The sequence below is a fragment of the Gambusia affinis genome, linkage group LG13 (assembly GCF_019740435.1).
Source record: "Gambusia affinis linkage group LG13, SWU_Gaff_1.0, whole genome shotgun sequence".
NCBI classification, from domain to species: Eukaryota; Metazoa; Chordata; class Actinopteri; order Cyprinodontiformes; family Poeciliidae; genus Gambusia; species Gambusia affinis.
In genome coordinates, this window is record NC_057880.1 from 23,279,870 (window position 1) to 23,297,422 (window position 17,553).

Sequence of the window (17,553 nt, forward strand, 5' to 3'; positions counted from 1 at the left end):
GAGTGCAATTCATTTTTCTTGGCGCTGATTGGCTCCAATAGCGGACATACAGAAGACTGCAGAAGACGGTTTCCACCGCGGGCATTAATGCATATTATGCAAAATTCACATTTTGCCCATTTTAGTACTTTCATTTGGGTCTTAACTGCTTATAAAAACAACCTACGTACTTAAAAACATACCCAGACATTTTTTGGAGTCCTGAAAATTAGCCGTTTTAAAAACTTCCTAATAGTTAAGTCTCATTCCATGAGCACTATACTGTTGCCTAGCAACCCCACCTGATCCCAGTCCCGTTACCTAGCAACCCAAGCAGAGCTCCAGCACATTTGGTTAGCTGGTTCTACCTCCGTATGTTTTGTTGTTGACTTACTGTTCAGAAACTCTTGCTGCATTCTTGTTGGTTGTGCTGGAGCCTCCATTTCTGCTTTTCAAATTTGTATCATTGTATAATTGCGTGTCTGTTTGTAGCCATTTTCAAGGGCAAGTGTAAAGGTTGGGTGGGGGTTGTGGCCACCTCAATGTTTACAATTATTAAATGCAATTATTAAAATGATTCTCAACTAGTTTAGCGATTGATTAATTGTTAACTGGAGTATACAGTCTCTAAAAATCAACATTTTTACAGAAGCAGGAGAAATAGTTCCTGGTTTTTTACTAAAGACTAAAGAGAAATTATACAGCTGCTAAAATTTGATACCATTCCATTTTTGTTTGCATTCTGTGAAGAAGAAAGTTGTATTCATGTCTTCTTCAAAGGTTTTTGTATCCTTTCTCTTCTGTGGTTCTTGGTGCAGCGCCACCACAGGCGAGGAGGGGAACTGGTTTCCCACAGACTTGTTTTTTTCACACAGTGCAGTGTGAAAGTGAATTATAGCAGCTGAAAATGTAACAAATGTTGCAACTTTGGTCCCCGATCCAACCGGACCATCAGGTGTGAAAATGCATTTAAAGTCATGGCCATTGTGAATGCATGTAAACATTTGCTTGGAAATGTCATCTGAAAAATTGCAATTAAGTTAAGTGATGCAAAAATGGCAATCAAATAAAGAGAGATGTGTTAGATTTTAGCTAACAGCCAATTTTCCCCACTTTGTTTTTGTGTTTGTTTGTTTTTTTTTTTTTTTTTGCTTCGTGGAACAGATCAGGGAAATCACCCTCCTCATCTCCAGTTACATCAACAGCGCTCATCAGCAGAAGGCCGCCGCCCACCACCTGTCTGCCCCGGCTCTGATGGTGGCCCAACCCGTCAGCCTCAAGAGCAAAGAGCTGAGGAGCAAATCCCCGCCGGCGCTCGGACGCCCGAGCAAGGCCCCCACGTTGCTCTGAGGCACGCCGAGTTTCAGCTAGAAAAACAAGCTTACTGTACTCAGTTATTTCTGCAAACAGAATGTCACTTCAGTTCATGCTGCAAAAGGGATCTGTTTGGTATATTTTAGTATTAAAAAGTGGAAACCAGACCTCTCTTAGCTAGCAGAGATTTTAGCATCTATTCTAAGTACATTTTTGCTTGTGATGAGCATGGTAAAGCTATTTATTATTAACTTTGTTCCTAAACCGCTCATCAGTCACTGTGAGTTTGGTTTATTTCCTTCAGTAAAATTTTATTTAAAGTCTGTTTTTGCCATTTTTATTATTATTATTTGTTTTGAATACAGGTAAGAAAGATGCAACAATTGCAGCTAGACTTAAATGTAAGCATTAAAAACCTCATCTCTCTACCAATCAATAAAGATTTTTATCATATTTTTTATTCAGAAAACTGTTTTCACATTTAGAAGAAAAAATTAGAAAATATTTATGTTAATATTTTGTCACAAAGGCTTTGCAAGAATTTCTAAAATCTCGGTGCTCATAATGGCAACATGTTGGAGTAGCTTTTTTATGTTATATTACTGTTGCAACAAGGTATTGTTTTTACAACCGAGAGCAGTTGAGTAACGCTAATTAGAGTTGAAAATGATGTTTTATGGATGCAGAACTGGACCAAAGAGCAGAAGGAAGAAGTTCAAACCATCTCATGAGTCATAAGGATCTTATCCCCTACTCCAACATCTCTCTGCCCAGATTTCTTACCAAATCTGCCCACAGCGTCATCATCTATGACTCCTTGAAAATACATGGATGATGTGAGTTTATGAGTTGGGATAAATAAAGTTTGTTTTTATCAATGAATTGAAGAACTGAGATATTCATTTACTCCAGTCTTAAAGAACAAAAGCACAGTTCTTTCTGAGAAGGACATTTTCTTCTTCCCAACAGCTCAACTTCAGAACTACTAAAATAGTTCTTAGTCCAGCATATTACTGTAAAAATCTTTGAAGTGTAGATGCGAGCTTAAGCATTTGGATGCTTACTTCCTTAAACATTTGGACGCTTACTTGTATGTTTTTCATATTTTCCATCAACCAGTTGAATTTGGCCAATTGTCAAGATGGCCACCATTTTTGAGGCTTTTAAACCAATTATTATTGTCATAAAATGGTACCGATATGCATGACTTGAATGAACTTTATGTCACATCATTTGTTTTTGACTATGTGTGACAGAATTCCTTCATTTATTTTATTTAAGTTGACGATTGTTCTGTTTTACTGTAGAAATTATCTATCAGCAGTAAGCGTGGGAGTAATCATGTAGTTGCAGCAGTTTGCCATCAGAGGGCGTATCGAACACTGAACACTCCAACGGAAATTCAGCGCTCTAACGGTCGGTGATTAGCTGGGAGTTGCTCTCATATCTGCTAACAGGTAAATATAAATTATTCATTCAATTATAGTAATGTACAGGTATTGTAGAAGTCCATGTTAATGTAGGAAAAGTTGGCTGTTTATTGCTGAGTGTGTAATAGTTACATAATATTATGTTAGTTTCAGTAAGCTAGCTAGCAGCTTATGATGTTGAGGTACAGAATAGAGCAGCTATAATTAGTGTACTTGAAGAAGTGAACTAAGGTAGAATAATTTATTTGAACAATAGTTATTAATTTGTTTTTAAGCCAGGTTGTAAATATTTGTTTACATGAAGCAGCCCAACAGAAATTCAGAGATGTAACAACAGCTGTTAACAGTTGTCTTCATTAAAGAAAACCTCAAAACCATACTGAACTATTATAAAGTGTGCAACATATGATAATGCTCTGCATACAAATTTAAAGTAATACATGTAGCTAAATCAGATACCGAAACTGAAAGGACTTTGCTGTTTGGGAATCTCACACCAACTGGTAGGAGATGAAAATGTATGAAATGGACTCAGAAGGAGTTGCCTTAATGGTTAACGTTAGCTTCTGCAAATCTTTCATGTCTTTAGCAATTTGGAGACAGCTCATGCAATTTTTAAAATGTTTTTAGTAATGTAGCGTTAGCTTAATTTTTTACATGTGTAGCGGTTTAACAAGACTGCCAAAATATAGTGGTTTGGTGTTAGCTTCTGCTAATTTTTTTATGTTTAGTAGTTTAGCTTTTTTTTTTTTGTGATTTAAAAATTAGTGGACCTAACTTTTTGGTTAGGTAATAACTACTGCCAATTTTATGGAAGACATATTTTTCATTACAACATTGGCAGCCATTTTGAATAACATCAATCAAAAAAAATTCTTTAGTTAAAAATGTGACACCAAATACATTAGTCTAGTTAGTGATTTTAGTGCAGAATTTTGTTTTACTTACAACCATGTTGACTGGCTTGAAAAATGGCTCTCATCTTAAATTTTCCAGTTGCTGATTTTTTTTTAAACCAGCCCCTGGGAACGTATGTACCAAGTTAGATTCCTATATCTTCATGTGAAAGGTGTTTGGTGAAATATTCAATTATCTGCTGCAGTATCTGCTCAGAATATGCTTCTGGAACAACAGAATGGTAATTTTGTTCAGAATTAAAGTTAGAAAACATTTATGTTCTTCTTGAAGACTATGCTTTGCCTTTAACTTTTTTCCTGGGTCTTGTTGTGTTATTCAAAAAGTGATCATCACAAAGCACTGAGGACTTTGATATGAGCTCAACAGGAAGTGAAACCAAATGAAAACAGGAAATAAAATGCAGACACTTGCTTTGCATAAGCGGTATGCGGCTGTTTTCTAAATCATAAGAGATTCAGGTTTGCTGAGCTCGTTGTATCCAAAGTGTAGAGTAGGTTTTGTTTCGTGCTCCTAGTTACTGAACAGCCAGGAGAGCGGTAAACTTTAATCCCTTACTGCCTTCAGGCCTTTCTGAGAAAGAGAATAACTGGAATCGGTTGACTCACTTGTGTCAAAGACTGTGTGGCACAGTCTTGTATGGGCGAGTCTTATTGTCTTTAGGTTTCACAGAAAATGAAATGTAAAGCTCAAATTAGTTTTCTCAAAGTGAGAGTATTGCAGTTGTGATGTCTGGGCTATACCTTAGACCGGTTCTGTATTATAATCTGTAAGAGATTGAGTATTCTTGATGCAATATATGTTCTTTAAAGCAGAATACCATGTATAGGACTCTATTTGTCACTGTAAACAGTTTAAATACCACAGGTCCAGTTTAACCTGAATTCAAAGTTGTTCTGCATATATGGAAAATGTGCTTTCTGATTTATTTGTAAGAACCAAACCATTAATCTGTGAAATATCAATTTGTGAAGTGGCAAATATGATTGGTATTATTCATAATTTGAGCATTCATGAGTGTGGAACCAGTTTCAGTTTTATGTAGAAAGATTGTCAATCGTCCAAACGACATGTTCTTTATTTTGTCAACATGTACCATCAATTGGAGCTTAGATAGATCCGATTTAATAAAGTCAGAGTACACTGAAGATGTAACTGTTTATGCAGAGAGTAAGAATATAACATTTTATCATCAGCAAAGAGATGTAAACAAACAAAAAGAGCATTTTTTGTAGAACTTTATTTCTAAGTATTTAATTGAGACATTGCTTTTTTGGTCAGTTATTCCCTCTGGTTTTGGATGCGGCCGGAGGGATTTCGCTCATACTTTTTGACTTCAGACTAGAGTATCTTAATAGAAAACTGCAATGGTAGCACTTGTTCCACATCATAAGTAATGTCATCAATAACCACATGCCACTTCCTGACAGAAAAGACGAAGACGACAGAAAGTGGCAGGAGTGGTACAGCATGATTTTTAATGACTCACCATGTGAAAAAGCTTATTTGCATATGATTTTAATTGCGTTTCTTATTTAACAGAATCACTGCAGTGGTATAAAGCAAACAGTATGTAAACGTAACTTTGCACCATTTTCAGCAATAGGAAAATTCAACTGCCTTGGGGCAATTCAACCTAAGGTAGCAAGCTGTGAGATAGTTTTAGGCAAAATAATGTAGAAGTGAACATATTTTTTATATATTTGGAGCAACTGCGGCTCATTGGGTAGGATAGTAGTCTTGTGATTGGAAGGTAACTTTTTGGGTTTTATTCAGTTTTCACTTCATGTTGTAGTTTATTTTTAAGCAGTTATGAGTCATGGTGTCAAAACCTTAAACTGATGCTGCGCCAGCCGGCTACTCCACAGGTTGTTGCTAGGTAACCAAAGAGTGAGTGAGTTAGTTACCTTGCTTAGCTTGCAGTGAGAAGTTGAATAGCAAAGCCTTCTCTGCCTGCATTTCCTAGAATGCTATGTGATTCTGGATCAAAGTTCAGTGAATATCCTATAAATTGAATATCCTACCAGATATATTTTCTATTGATATTAATCATGTGTCTATCACAGTATACATTGTTATTTATTGTTCAGCTGTAACTTGGGTTACACTTTAAAGAGACAAAGGCCAATTTCAAAGCATCAAATTGCCTTCAATCATGCTTAAGTTTTTTTTATCCCGAAGTATCAGATAGCCTTCAAATTAAATATTAATTCACTCAAAATTTTTCTCAGGTAAAAGTAGCACCACTTTTTTATTTTACTCAAGTGAAAAGTGGCTGTCCAAGAAATTACTCAAGTGTAAGAAAGGAAATGTTAGAAAGAGATTGCCCAAGTAATGACTATTGGATCACAGCACCTTAATTCTTAGAAATTATATCAGACTGACAAAATTAGAAAGTTAAGTGCAAATTCTGGTATTTTAAAAACTAAAATGTGAAAAATCTTACAAAGTGATTAAATGACAATGTACTTTGATACCTTAAACTTAAGTTTTCTTCTAAGAGTGTGAGACAGTAGAACGTTTTTTTTTGTGTTTTGTGGACAAAGAGATAAACACGTAACTGGTTTCTGTAAATGTGAGTCACATAAAGCCTATGGAAAGCTACGTAAAGCCACAGAAACCATAACGTTCAGTCATTTTCCTGCCTCCTCATTGGTGCAGAGGGAACTGTCGTGCTATACCTACAACAGGTGCCGACAGTGATAGGCCCGCCCTCATTCCTGTAACACAGAGCCGGGGGGGAAGGGAGATATGAGACACTCTGACCTGCCTGAACAAGTTACGAAACCTGCTTTTGGAGCCTAGTTGCTATGGAGACGAAGGGCGGGCGGAAGGGTACAAACTGGGTGAGGCAGGAGGCATCAGTAAACGACTACGAAACTTCGTTCAGTTGTTTACGGTCTTTTGTTGGGAAGTTTTAATAATTTAGCTTCTATGGAAAGTTTTTCTCCTGCCACCTCAGAGCCATTTTTGCTTCACAATTGTAGAGCTTGAATTTTACATTTCTGTGTTATATAAATGCCTGGTGTGTTATCTTACGCAACGAAAGCAACTGCTTCATCATGCAAAGAAAGCAGTTCTGTTGATAAGACAAGGACTTCCCAGTAAAGGGTTTACTGTGGAAAAGTAAACCTACAGTGTGCGCAAGTATATTTCAGTAAATTAATTAAGTCCCAAGGTTTTAGGTCAAGACTGCTTTAGAAAACTTTACATAAGGAATACAGCAGATTTCGAAGTCAAGTGACATTATGGATGGAAAACAAAGCTGCCAGAGGTGCCACACCCAGGTGACCCTCACCTGAGCTAAAAATCTTCCACTGAAACTGCAAGTAAACATGTCAGGCAAATAATTTGAGATCAAAGTGGTTTGTGTTACACAAGGAAGAAATTCTCACTTAAAATGAATTTTACATTGCCACTTAAAAAAAAAAAACCACTTCAACTCGACAATACATTTTAAAAGTAGTTTATTAAAAAGTCAAACATCATAAGAAACTGTACAGTTTATGATAAGAAATTTCCATCTTTTGAACAGATTCTAACATTAAAATGCATTACATCAACCACATCTTCAAAACAATAAAGTCATGATCAGATACATGTGCCAAGAGTTTCCATACGTTATAAATAAACAGGCAACCATAAGAGAGAGAGAAAAAAAAAATAGTTTTCTGGAAACAAATTTCTCGAATGAAGACTAAAAACAAAATGGCACTCTCCCTCTCCATAGACTTCCTGCTGCTTTACATGTTGGACAACTCCCTTTGCTGAAATTTGAGGAAAAAAAAAAGGCATGTTAAACAAAATACTTGGCAGAGCAACTAGTTTTACAGAGACAATGTAAAGGAAGCCGCTTTTACCTGAGTCTTGCTGTAGCGCTGCTGCCGTTTCCGATTAATGAAGAACTACACCGGGAAAGAAAGATTGGTTAGAGACCCATATAGGTTCATGCAGGAAATGTAGGCATTTTCACCTTGAAGTGTGCACTCACCAGGGCCAGAAGGCCTAAGACCACAACCAGCACCACGACCACGATGACCGCAATGATGCCACCAGTCAGGTGCTGCATGGTGATAGTTGGACGCTCCTCATCTACATAGTACACCACAATCTTATTCAGGTCCAGTTTCTGGCTGCCCCCGTTGAGCTGGACCTTGGTCTGGTTCGTGAACAGAGGGGAGACCTTCAGCTGCAAGAGGAAGAAGAGGAAGTCAGTGTGGGTCCCTTCAGAACAACTCAACTGTGCCAGAGACTTCTAGAAACTTACATCTTTCTCCATGTAGTAGGCCATGTTGCCAAGGTTAGTTAAACGTTCTCCTTTCTCCTTCTCTATGTCTATCACAATGTAGCGACCATCAGGGTCATACTAAAATTAAGACACAAAGGTCTCGTTAGGAGGATCCGTTTTCATAACGTTTGTACCTTGTTTTAAGATGTGGCAAAGCAAACTGCTACAGTCATTGGCTAGAAGTTCTCACCTGGACTTGTTTAACCAGAGCCCTGTCGACCTGGTAACGGGTTTGAAGGAGATCTTTTACGGAACTATAGGATGGAGAGGTTTTCATTAGAAAGTTTAGTCATAAACAAGGTCTGAATAAGAGCGGAGGTGTTGCATGAACTTACTTTTCCAGAGCTTGTACAGTCACCTTGTTGTTAGAGTCAAGTTCTTTGTGTGTCAGCTCAAGACGAATCATGCTGGAGAGGAATAAAAAATTAAAAGTTAAAACCCATTACCTTCTAACATTCACCTGGAGCCAGAACAGCAGGAGTTTTACTCACTATGTCTCCACCAGCTTGGAGCAGTTTATGTTCTTATCGCCCTTGTCGCTTCTGCGAACACCAGCGCTGTTGACGCACCAGCACTCCTCTGTGTTGTTGCACTGCTTGGCCCTGAATTTACCATCACCCTCACAGTCTGGGTCGTAGATACCGTCGTTGTCCATAATGGCGTCTTCATGTGGCTTTCCACCGATGCTTTGACGGACGTCTTGACCCATTCTTCTTCTGTACATCTCAGCCTTCATCAAAAAGCACTTTGAGACCACTAAAGGTGGGCAATGAAAAAAATAAATGAATAGAAAAAAACATGAGAACAGAGCCACCCACATGCAGCACGCATGTGTCACAACATGTATAGTTTACTCACATTTGTCACAGTTGATGGATGGTCTGTCATTATCACCAAGGGTGATTTTGCATGTACATGCGGGTTCATTACCCTCACAGCTGACCCATTTCATTGTTCTACATTGATTACCTGAGCAAAGAAACAAGACAAATTTGTATTTAATCAGGTGAACACCACAGCCTGCACTTATTGCACCCCTGTTATTTGGAAAATAACTAGTCGGTAGGACCAACAGGTACTCTGGCAGGTTTATTTAACACCTGGGCGTTGGTTTCCGCAAACTGACAAAGTCGCTAGAGAGAGGTGGAGCTCCCATCCCCCACCTCTATAGATCTGAACGTTTTCAATAGTTTCCATACATTAAAAAACATAAAATAACACCAAATGTAAAATTAAATAATATTAACAAAAGAAGAGATTACATAAGTGTTGTTAAACCTAATCAGTTCGCGGTACTTACAGACAGATTCAACTGTTTGCAAAGCTGCAAAGACAGCCAGAGCCAGGAGGATGAAACCCTTCATAGTGATCGTTTCCAAAAGAATAAACTTCCTTCTCCTTTACAAAAAAGTAAAAAGCGTCTCTCGAAGCGTCCGTCGTCCGCAGAGGTCAGACAAAGAATGAAGAAGGCGCTCAACAATACTTCCTTTTTCCTCCTGACGCAGGTGTGTCTACCGGCCGAACCTGTTTGGAGAGAAACTTCACCGGGAGCGCGCACGCACAAAAGAGCAAAGTCACGAGCACGGCTCAGGTGTGGCAACGAGCACAGTTCCCGCTGATTGTAATCCGTGGAGTTTGTTGTCGCCCTCAACTAACAAAAACACTCGCGACAGAGTAGATTTATAAGAAAAGCCGCGCTTTACGTCATTCTAATTTGCATAAGCGTTGAAGGCGAGGGGAGGAGGGAGTGGGCGAAACAGGTACGCTCACCTGGTTCCGGTGTGACCATATTTGTTGTCTGTTTCGGTCTTTCTCTCTGTTGACATATTTTCTGCTTTCGGCTGGTAAACATTCCTTATTTTCTTTCGGTCTCAGTTTTGTCTTTATGTATTTTAGCAACAATTTGTAAAATATGTTTATATCAAAACAAGTAAGTTAATTTTAAAACAGCATCAAAAGACGTTTCACATTATTTACATAATGTGAGCCAAAGAGCTATTAACCAGTTTTGGTGCCCCACCCACACATGTTTCTTTCTCACATAAAATGTAAATAGAAATTATTCTTTATTTGTAAGACCTCCAGCAGAGTCGGCTCAAGGCATAAGTGAACCAAGAAGCTGTTCAGAGCCCCCAATAAACATTTGAATTTGACCACAGAGCACAGAGTTAGCATTTTAACATTTGTTAATTGAGAATGTGAATACTATCATATACTGTACTATAAAATTTTATGCCATGAGTTTAGTCTTGGTTATCTGGAACAAACTTTCAGAAAACTGCCAAAACCAAATTCATTTAAGTCAATATTTTAAAAAACCCACCTGTGTAGAGTTGCCTTTGATTCATAATAACTGGAACAATGATTAACATATTTAATGTGTATTTGCTTGATCATCTTCGATTGTGACTTTTGACAAGATGTAATGTTTATATATTTCACAATATTATGTTTTTATGGTGTGAAGCACTTTGAACTTTTTAAAAATATAGTTCATTACATTATTAGTGTACTGAGTTAACAATGTTTCTAAGCTAAAAGTTAATGGAAATAAGTCTTCCTAAATTTACATCAAAGCTTGTGCACAAACAAGAAGCTTCACTTGAACTCAGACAGAAGGTGTGTCTGCAGCTCGGGCATTTTTAATTTGTTTTTCATTCAGTAAAGCTTCTCACTGTGCACAGAGATTTTACTAAAATAGCAGTAGCGATACTTCCTAAAAATATTACTCAAGTAAAAGGTACAGTGAAATACTCCTATGAGTACATTTTGTCCCAGAAAGTTGTTTATGTAAAAGTTACTCATAGCTACCAACTCTGCTTAAATGGCAGTTGTGGAATACATGACTAATAATGGCTTAAAAATATATATATATATATATTCCTTATATTTCACAATTATGTACCACTTTCTAATGGTCCCTCACATAAAATCTTAATAAAAAACATTAAAATATGTGGTTGTGATGGAATAAAATGAGAGAAATGGTCTGATGTAACTATTGAAGCTCATTATATCACAATATTTGTGTTACGGCATATTGAGCTAAACCAGTAAAACTGAATGTCAGCTAGATAATAAACAGTTATGTTTTTTATCCATTTTTGTTTGAGGAAAGACTGCAATATTATGTTTATTTCCTCAACTATTATTCAGTTTTCTTATGCGATTTAATCTTATTTTTTTACGTAATGTTTATCTTCTTATTCGTTGAACAGAAACCAGCGTCGTGTTTGTTTATCTGTTATTGTTTCATTCTCTGTGACAGGATAACATCATCATCTGTCCAGGCGGGCGTTCATCATGGCAGAAACTGGAGGCTGGGAAACATAAAACACTCGGCTGCTGTGAGTCACGTTCTGACAGCAGAGGCGGTTGAGTCACAGCCTCGGGTCTCGATCCAGGTGAAGAAACTTTCTCAGGAGTGTTCAGCTGACTCAGGAGTTTTTGCCATTAATTCAGAGGAGGGAAAATATTTGATTAGAAATATCGCTTTGAGCGTTTCTGGTATGAAGCAACCGAAGCACAAATTAAAAAAAAAAGCTTCATGGAAAGTAGAGCACAATATAGGAGGACAAAGACTGGTAGTCATTTCCTGGAGTCGCCCATACCACTACACTGTAAAACATTTGAGCTGCGTTTTTCTTCTACTCTTTAAGTCAAATAAATTCAGAGAGTTTTAGATTTTGAACTTAAATGTGAGTTTCTGAAAGATAAACTTACAATATAAGTCGTGTTAATGTTTTATTAATTTTGTCAAACCTCCAAGAGTTTTTAGTTTAGCACTTAAAAAACTTGAAAGAAGTGGAAACTATTTCCCAGAATGCTTAGCAACATGTTTCTGAACCCTGAGATGGAAGTGTGTCACATTGATCTAACTCTTGTGTTTATTTTAATCCTTGAGAATAATGTCCTGTTCACACTAAATGTTATTGAGCAAAATTTATTGTGATGTTTAATAAAATTAATTATCAGATCAGAGATTTTGTTCATGTGATTTGAAACAAGAATTTTAACTATTCTAAAGTAAAATAGTTATTTTAACTTCATATTGTGAGTAAAATAATAGAGAAATGTGTCTCTTTAACCAGGTGAGGGCAGGTAGGAGTCACTGCTTTACAAGCCAGGCGGTTTAAGTCAGAGCGAGACTCTCCCTCCTGTTGGTCGAATGCATGTCACCCTGTGGACTGGAACGAAATGTTTGAAGAACTGCTTAAAGAAAAAAATTCAGAGCGCTACAGTTTTTGGATTCTGTCAGATTTTTTATCGCAAACCCAACAGTACTTTTCAAGGCTGTTTCTGGGACTCTCCTACAGGAAGCTCACATGACAAATACACGACCCAATGAGCCCAAAGCCTGTTATGTCGACAGTAATCAGTCCTGCTACATACATTTATGTTCATAATTATTCATTCTTCGTAAAATTCTCTTGATTTTTTTATCACATGAGCTTCAATCGGGTCAGATGGCAGCTTTTCCTGGGACTTGATCATCTCAGCTGTAATCTATACACTGCAAAAACACAGTCTTAAGTATTTTTGGTCTAGTTTCTAGTGCAAATAAGATAAAACTTACTGAAAAGTAACTTTCCAGCAAGATCTAGAGGCTTGTTTTAAATCAATAATTTCTTAATGTTTATGAAAAAGTGCTACTTCTATTGGCAGATAAATTTATTTATAACATAAAAAAGTCTTGTTATGAGTTAATTTATCTGTCAATGGAACAACAACTTCATCAATATTAAGAAATTATTTACTCAATCCAGATAACATGAGCCACAATGCAACAGATGATTATTTAACAAAGTTTTGTGTTTATATAATGTTGCCTAGCAGTCGATAGTTTCCAATAACCCTAAAACTTGTTTGGTCTGTTTTTGTTCCTCCCAGAAGGCATTAACGTTAATCATGTTGCATATTAAACCTGATGACTGCATGGATTTTCTCCCAAAGTCACATGTGGTGTGGAATGAACGGTTAAAATTTTCAAAACAGCTTTTCATTTTTACGTTTACCAATGTACAATGTAAAAAAGACAATATTTCGAACTTTTTGATGTGATTATTTCATTGTTTTGGGGCACAATAATTAATTTGACACAGCTGATTCTGATAATTCGTTTTTATTGATGGACACACACACACACACACACACACACCTTCACAGTGATGTATTCATGAACATATTAACACAATTCCATAATTCAATGTGCATTTGCTATTACAAGATATGAATTTAAAAACGTAATGTAAAGGCAGTGGGTCCACTTTGTACAGTAAAACCGTTGAAACTAGTCCTCACAGCAGGTTTTCTCCACTGCCACTTTCAAGATGGCGGTGAGGTAAGGAGGACCCAGCGTGTACGTATTCATGCCTATTGTCCAATCAGCGATTTCTCAGGTCTCCTACTGTGACAGACCCTTTTCGTTTTTGTTAACGTTGTTTTTTTCGTTAATGTTGTTGTGTTTTCGTTAACGTTGTTGTTTTCGTTAACGTGTTTTCGTTAACTTTGTGTTTTCGTTAACATTGTGTTTTCGTTAATGTTGTTGTGTTTTCATTAATGTTGTGTTTTCGTTAATGTTGTTGTGTTTTCATTAATGTTGTGTTTTCGTTAACGTTTTGTGTTTTCGTTAACGTTGTGTTTTCGTTAACATTGTTGTGTTTTCATTAATGTTGTGTTTTCGTTAACGTTTTGTGTTTTCGTTAACGTTGTGTTTTCGTTAACATTGTTGTGTTTTCGTTAATGTTGTGTTTTCGTTAACGTGTTTTCGTTAACGTTGTTGTGTTTTCGTTAACGTGTTTTCGTTAACATTGTTGTGTTTTCGTTAACGTGTTTTCGTTAACATTGTTGTGTTTTCGTTAACGTTGTTGTGTTTTTGTTAATGTGTTTTCGTTGACATTGTTGTTTTCGTTGACATTGTTGTGTTTTCGTTAACGTTGTTGTGTTTTCGTTAACATTGTTGTGTTTTCGTTAACGTTGTTGTGTTTTCGTTAACATTGTTGTGTTTTCGTTAACGTTGTGTTTTTGTTAATGTTGTGTTTTCGTTGACATTGTTGTGTTTTCGTTAACATTGTTGTGTTTTCGTTAACGTTGTTGTGTTTTCATTAACATTGTTGTGTTTTCGTTAACGTTGTTGTGTTTTCGTTAATGTTGTGTTTTCGTTAACGTTGTTGTGTTTTCATTAATGTTGTGTTTTCGTTAACGTTTTGTGTTTTCGTTAACATTGTTGTGTTTTCGTTAACATTGTTGTGTTTTCATTAATGTTGTGTTTTCGTTAACATTGTTGTGTTTTCGTTAACGTTGTGTTTTCGTTAATGTTGTTTTCGTTAACGTTGTGTTTTCGTTAACATTGTGTTTTCGTTAATGTTGTGTTTTTTGTAATTGTGCTTCGTTTATGTTGCAGTCCTTTCGTTAAAACAAGAAACAAGACAAAAACAAGAACAATTTTGAAAAGAAAGGAAACATTTTAAAAAGAGAGGCCATAAAAATCACTTTTTCTGCCATTCAACCAGATGGCATTTAGGTGAATCTAGCACTAGAGTTCTCTACCGGTGAACTGTGGAGAGATTTTTCTCCACTCTTAACATCTTGTTCACAAAACCAACTCCAGTTCATCTCCAGCATTGTTTGGGCCCATTCCAGTTCTGCTGAAATTATTCCTTTGTCTAACGGCAGATGGTACACAAGTTCAGACAAGTGAAAAATGTTTCCTGACTCTTTGAGATTGACCTACATCTGCTTTACTCAAATGGCTTGCTCTCTTGACTTTTCTGAAAATTGTCACAGATTACGTAATTCGCTTTTGTGTCACTCCCTCCTTAAATCCCAAGGAATCATAAAGAATTGAATACTAACAAAAGAGTTTTTAAAAGTTTCCAATGTGGCATAATGTGACTTCAATTAATAACTTTTTAATTTTGAAGCTTTTTGCTCATCTTTACCGGGGAAGCGAGTCAGTAACCCAGCATTGTTCCCAGTTTACGATCAAGTTGTTGCACAAGGTTTGTGTGTTACATGCTTTCAGTGGGCGTAGATTTTTAAAAGGGATAAAAAAAATAAACAAGCTGACACATGTACCAGCTTCCTCTGCATCAGTATTTCAAGTTTTGTTCCTGAGAACACGATTCAGTCAAATGCTAAAGTCTGTTATTGTCGTTTAATAACAGTTTACTAAACGCTCCTTTCAAGGAAGGAATGCAACTTCCTCAAAGCTTCACAAAAATGTTTAATGAAAGCATTTCGCACTGTTGTTTATGGTTGTCTGCATGCTTTGCTTCAACTGTAACGTTAATATTTATTTGGCGAGTCTGTGCCTGTTTAAAATGAATCAGAGTTCCTCCATCACTGCAGGAACATGAGTGACGCAATCATTTTACAAGAGACTGAGAACCATTTCTGATGACACATTTTACAACCAAAATTACTCAATCTTGTGTTTTTAGCTATAAAAATATAAAGCCTTTTAAATCCTCATTGGGGATTTTAAACTATGAGATCAAACTTGCATGCAGACGTCACATAATCCCATAAAAATACAAAAAAAAAAAAAAAAATCTCTGGATGACAGTTTCCAAAGCTTGAGGAAAATGTCCTGTTCAGACCAAATCTGAGCAGAATTTATTGTGATGTTTAATAAAATTCATTGTCAGATCAGAAAATTTGAAACAATAATTTAAATGATTCTAATGTAATAAATAATTATTTTGTTTAAATTCTAGTATTAAGTTAAAACTCACAATTCTGCTCCTGCTTTTCAAAGATGTATGGCTGTATAAGTTTGCATCTGTTTGCAGCCATTTTCATGTGTAAGTGTAAAGTTGATTTTGGGGGCGTGGCCAGCTGCAGCTTATTTGGATTTAAAGTGACAAGACGTCCTAAAACAGTTCATTCTGAAAGGAGCTCAGACCAGAATCTCCTTATCTAAGATTGACTTTGTGCGAAGAATGTGCTAGATATGTGTTGTATACACTGTACATCTTTGACAAGCAGAAGAGGAGCCTCCTGCACAACCAACAATGATACAATTGAAAAGATGAAAAATGTAATCAGAGGCTACAACCAAACCATCCTGTATTGTGAAGATTAGTTTGGCCCTTTAATGTCGCTGCTGATTTGTTTACATCAGTTTATGTTAAATATTGGACGACTCATGGCAGCCAGGAATGTGTCTACTTGGGTTACATTGAAGTCTCTTCCAGAAAAACCGTAACCTCTCTCTCCCATAACGAACAGATGAATAAAAGTAAATTAGCTGATTATCATCGGCGTACAGTAAAGAGGACAAATGGTGTCCTCAGGTTGCTGGAACATTTATTGTGTATGAGTTGACACATAACCAGAGGAACATGGGTGTTCCTCTTCCCAGAGGTTTAAGATGTCAGTGCTGTGGCGGAGAGGGGCATTGTCCCAGGGAGGGTGGAGGTATCCAAAAATAAAAAGCAGAAGAAGCTCCTCGAGGACAAAGGTGAGCAGCAAAAGACGAGCAGAGGGACGGAAATCTCCCAGTCATGGCAGAAACAAACGGGACCATCAGACTGGGAATTATGAGGTGAGTTAAAATCTCTGTTTTCTCTCTGTGGTTATAGTCATGAGGATTAATGCAGTATTTTTATGTCTCATGAGAAAAACATTCATGTTTTTATTCATTGGTTTCTGTATGTTTGAGGAAAGAAAATAGTAGTTAGTGTCAGAAATAACTTTTGTGAGGTGCTAAATGTTCTTGTGATCAATTGGGTGTTTATTTAAGCTTTTGTAAATTATTCAAAAGAAAATAAAATTTCTAAAGGTAAACGAGACAAAAGAAAGGAACTAATTGATTGAAGCCTGTGTGGAAAGGAGAAAAACCCCCATAAAATATAAATAAAGTGTACAATACAATTCTGTCTCACAGCAACGCTTCAGAAAAGGTTTCACTTTGCAGCAGGTTATTAATTCAGTATAAAAATTATATTTTCCTCAACTTCTGTCAGTTTTAGTTTAATCACCGATTGAATTCAGATCTAGCATCTGGGACTAATGTTTCATTCAACATAAATATTGATGTTCAATGGGACAGACTTTTTAATGCAAAAATGTTTCTTAATGTTTTAATATTCATTAGGGAAAGTCATAAAAAAGTGGAGTTAGAGTTTTTTAAGGGTGTAGGGTTAGGGTTAGAAAAATTACTAGTAGAAAAATAATAATTATAAAAAAGTCTGTAGAATTAACGTAATTAATAATATTGCCAATTAGGATTATTAACTTAATTTAAGCTATTCATAGAAAAGTACAACAGCAATAAAATCAATATCTTTTTATTGGTCGATCTAGCTAGCTAGCTAATTAGCTACCTATCAATCTGTGTCTCTGTAGATGAAAATGTTCTTTAAATCCTTCACCTATTTGACTCATTCTGGATGCAGATTAAGGCCACAATACCTATAAATTATCTACTCTACCTGTAAATATAATATATATGGCTGTAATTTATTAAGTTATTTCATAGTATATATATATATATATATATTTCTTCAGCATCTACCTTTAGGACTCCTGGAATATTCCATATAAATAACCAATATGATAAATATGAAGTCTGGTTTCTTTTTATGCTGTATTTTATATATTATATTCAGTCAATCATGCTCA

General features: G+C 36.3%; 3 protein-coding genes across 9 annotated transcripts in view; 2 read left to right on the forward strand and 1 right to left on the reverse strand.

The window, feature by feature from the left end:
* The window catches only part of plekhh2 (pleckstrin homology domain containing, family H (with MyTH4 domain) member 2), a 42,499-nt gene extending 30,333 nt beyond the window's left edge, over positions 1–12,166 (forward strand). For 6 of the 7 annotated variants that reach the window (XR_006372511.1, XR_006372514.1, XR_006372516.1 and 3 more), the window contains 4 exons: positions 1,144–2,129; positions 2,601–2,750; positions 11,195–11,330; positions 12,018–12,166. Coding sequence is in view for 1 of the 7 variants with exons in the window: in XM_044135843.1 (XP_043991778.1) it covers positions 1,144–1,329 (186 nt within the window). In the remaining 6 variants the exon portion in view is untranslated. Of the gene's footprint in view, positions 1–1,143; positions 2,176–2,600; positions 2,751–11,194; positions 11,331–12,017 lie in introns of those variants that run through there. The other variant, XM_044135843.1, reaches the window with a different exon arrangement.
* On the reverse strand, positions 7,089–9,597 carry epcam (epithelial cell adhesion molecule). The gene is made up of 9 exons (XM_044135844.1): positions 9,227–9,597; positions 8,785–8,895; positions 8,418–8,682; positions 8,262–8,333; positions 8,117–8,180; positions 7,906–8,004; positions 7,630–7,827; positions 7,499–7,543; positions 7,089–7,405 (listed from the first exon to the last, which is right to left on the reverse strand). The coding sequence occupies exons 1-9, from the start codon at positions 9,288–9,290 to the stop codon at positions 7,382–7,384; spliced, it is 942 nt and encodes a 313-aa protein (XP_043991779.1). The 5' UTR covers positions 9,291–9,597; the 3' UTR covers positions 7,089–7,381.
* A 4,146-nt stretch (positions 12,167–16,312) lies between the features above and the next one.
* The window catches only part of si:ch73-105b23.6 (mucin-like protein), a 28,168-nt gene continuing 26,927 nt past the window's right edge, over positions 16,313–17,553 (forward strand). The window contains exon 1 of the mRNA XM_044135845.1: positions 16,313–16,474. Coding sequence (XP_043991780.1) covers positions 16,434–16,474 — 41 coding nt within the window. The 5' untranslated portion in view covers positions 16,313–16,433. The remainder of the gene's footprint in view (positions 16,475–17,553) is intronic.

Coding starts and splice junctions, on each gene's coding strand:
- epcam (XM_044135844.1), bottom strand. CDS start 9,290: ATGAAGGGTTTCATCCTCCTGGCTCTGGCTGTCTTTGCAGCTTTGCAA. Junction 8,334..8,417: donor TCCAAGCTGGTGGAGACATA/GTGAGTAAAACT, acceptor ATTCCTCTCCAG/CATGATTCGTCTTGAGCTGA. Junction 7,544..7,629: donor TCTTAGGCCTTCTGGCCCTG/GTGAGTGCACAC, acceptor TTCCCGGTGTAG/TTCTTCATTAATCGGAAACG.